Source organism: Trichechus manatus, unplaced genomic scaffold (assembly GCF_000243295.1).
Source record: "Trichechus manatus latirostris isolate Lorelei unplaced genomic scaffold, TriManLat1.0 scaffold00026, whole genome shotgun sequence".
Classification (NCBI taxonomy): Eukaryota; Metazoa; Chordata; class Mammalia; order Sirenia; family Trichechidae; genus Trichechus; species Trichechus manatus.
Window position 1 is genome coordinate 3,143,528 of NW_004443962.1, and position 708 is coordinate 3,144,235.

The 708-nt window shown below is 37.1% G+C and overlaps 1 protein-coding gene across 2 annotated transcripts in view; it reads right to left on the reverse strand.

The window, feature by feature from the left end:
* Positions 1–515: 515 nt before the first annotated feature.
* ATP13A3 (ATPase 13A3) overlaps positions 516–708 on the reverse strand; it is a 100,225-nt gene continuing 100,032 nt past the window's right edge. The window contains exon 32 of one of the 2 annotated variants that reach the window (XM_023728713.1): positions 516–658. In XM_023728713.1, the coding sequence (XP_023584481.1) occupies positions 648–658 (11 nt within the window). In that variant the 3' untranslated portion in view covers positions 516–647. The remainder of the gene's footprint in view (positions 659–708) is intronic. The other variant, XR_002823604.1, reaches the window with a different exon arrangement.

Below are 708 nucleotides of genomic sequence, written 5' to 3' on the forward strand. Positions count from 1 at the left end.
CTCATTTTTATTAATCACAAATTTAGGGTCTGTATGTAGACAATGGGTTTTTCTAATAAGAGGGTTATGAAAATAAATTTAAAGGACTTGGCCAATTCTCAAAAGTTAATGTCTGCAAACCTACCAAATACCACTTTTCTTCTGAACCCAATATAAAGAAGATCATTGAGGGTGACAATCAAGAAAAAGTCTGGAAATGTGTATAATATTTAGAGTTGATGAATGAAGACAACAGGACTTTACAGATGGATTAACTGACAAGGCCAGTACCTTTTTTTGTTTTTGTTTTAAGCAAACTAATAAAGAAACAAACAAAAAAAGGCTCTGAAATCAGGTACTAAACCATAAAGATCACAAGGGACGTAAATTGAACGGTATCATTCTGACACATAGGATTAGAGAGTCCTGAAATTACATTCTCCTGAATACTGCTATTAGCATGCCACTGAGGCCGACTCATTGCTGTTACGGTGATGACTTGACATTATCCATTCTCTTTACATAAAGTCTTAGCTTCTGTTGTTGTTTGAGGTTTGGGTGGCCATTCTGGATCAACCAACAGCTCCTGCGCCAGGTACATGTACTTTGCCTCTGGCATCTTCTTTCTACAGCCCAGGACCCAGGACAAGCAACATCCTCCCCACCGATCAATTGAGCCCTAAGAAAATAAGGAGAAACAATACTAGTTGATTCAAGGTTTTTTTTTTT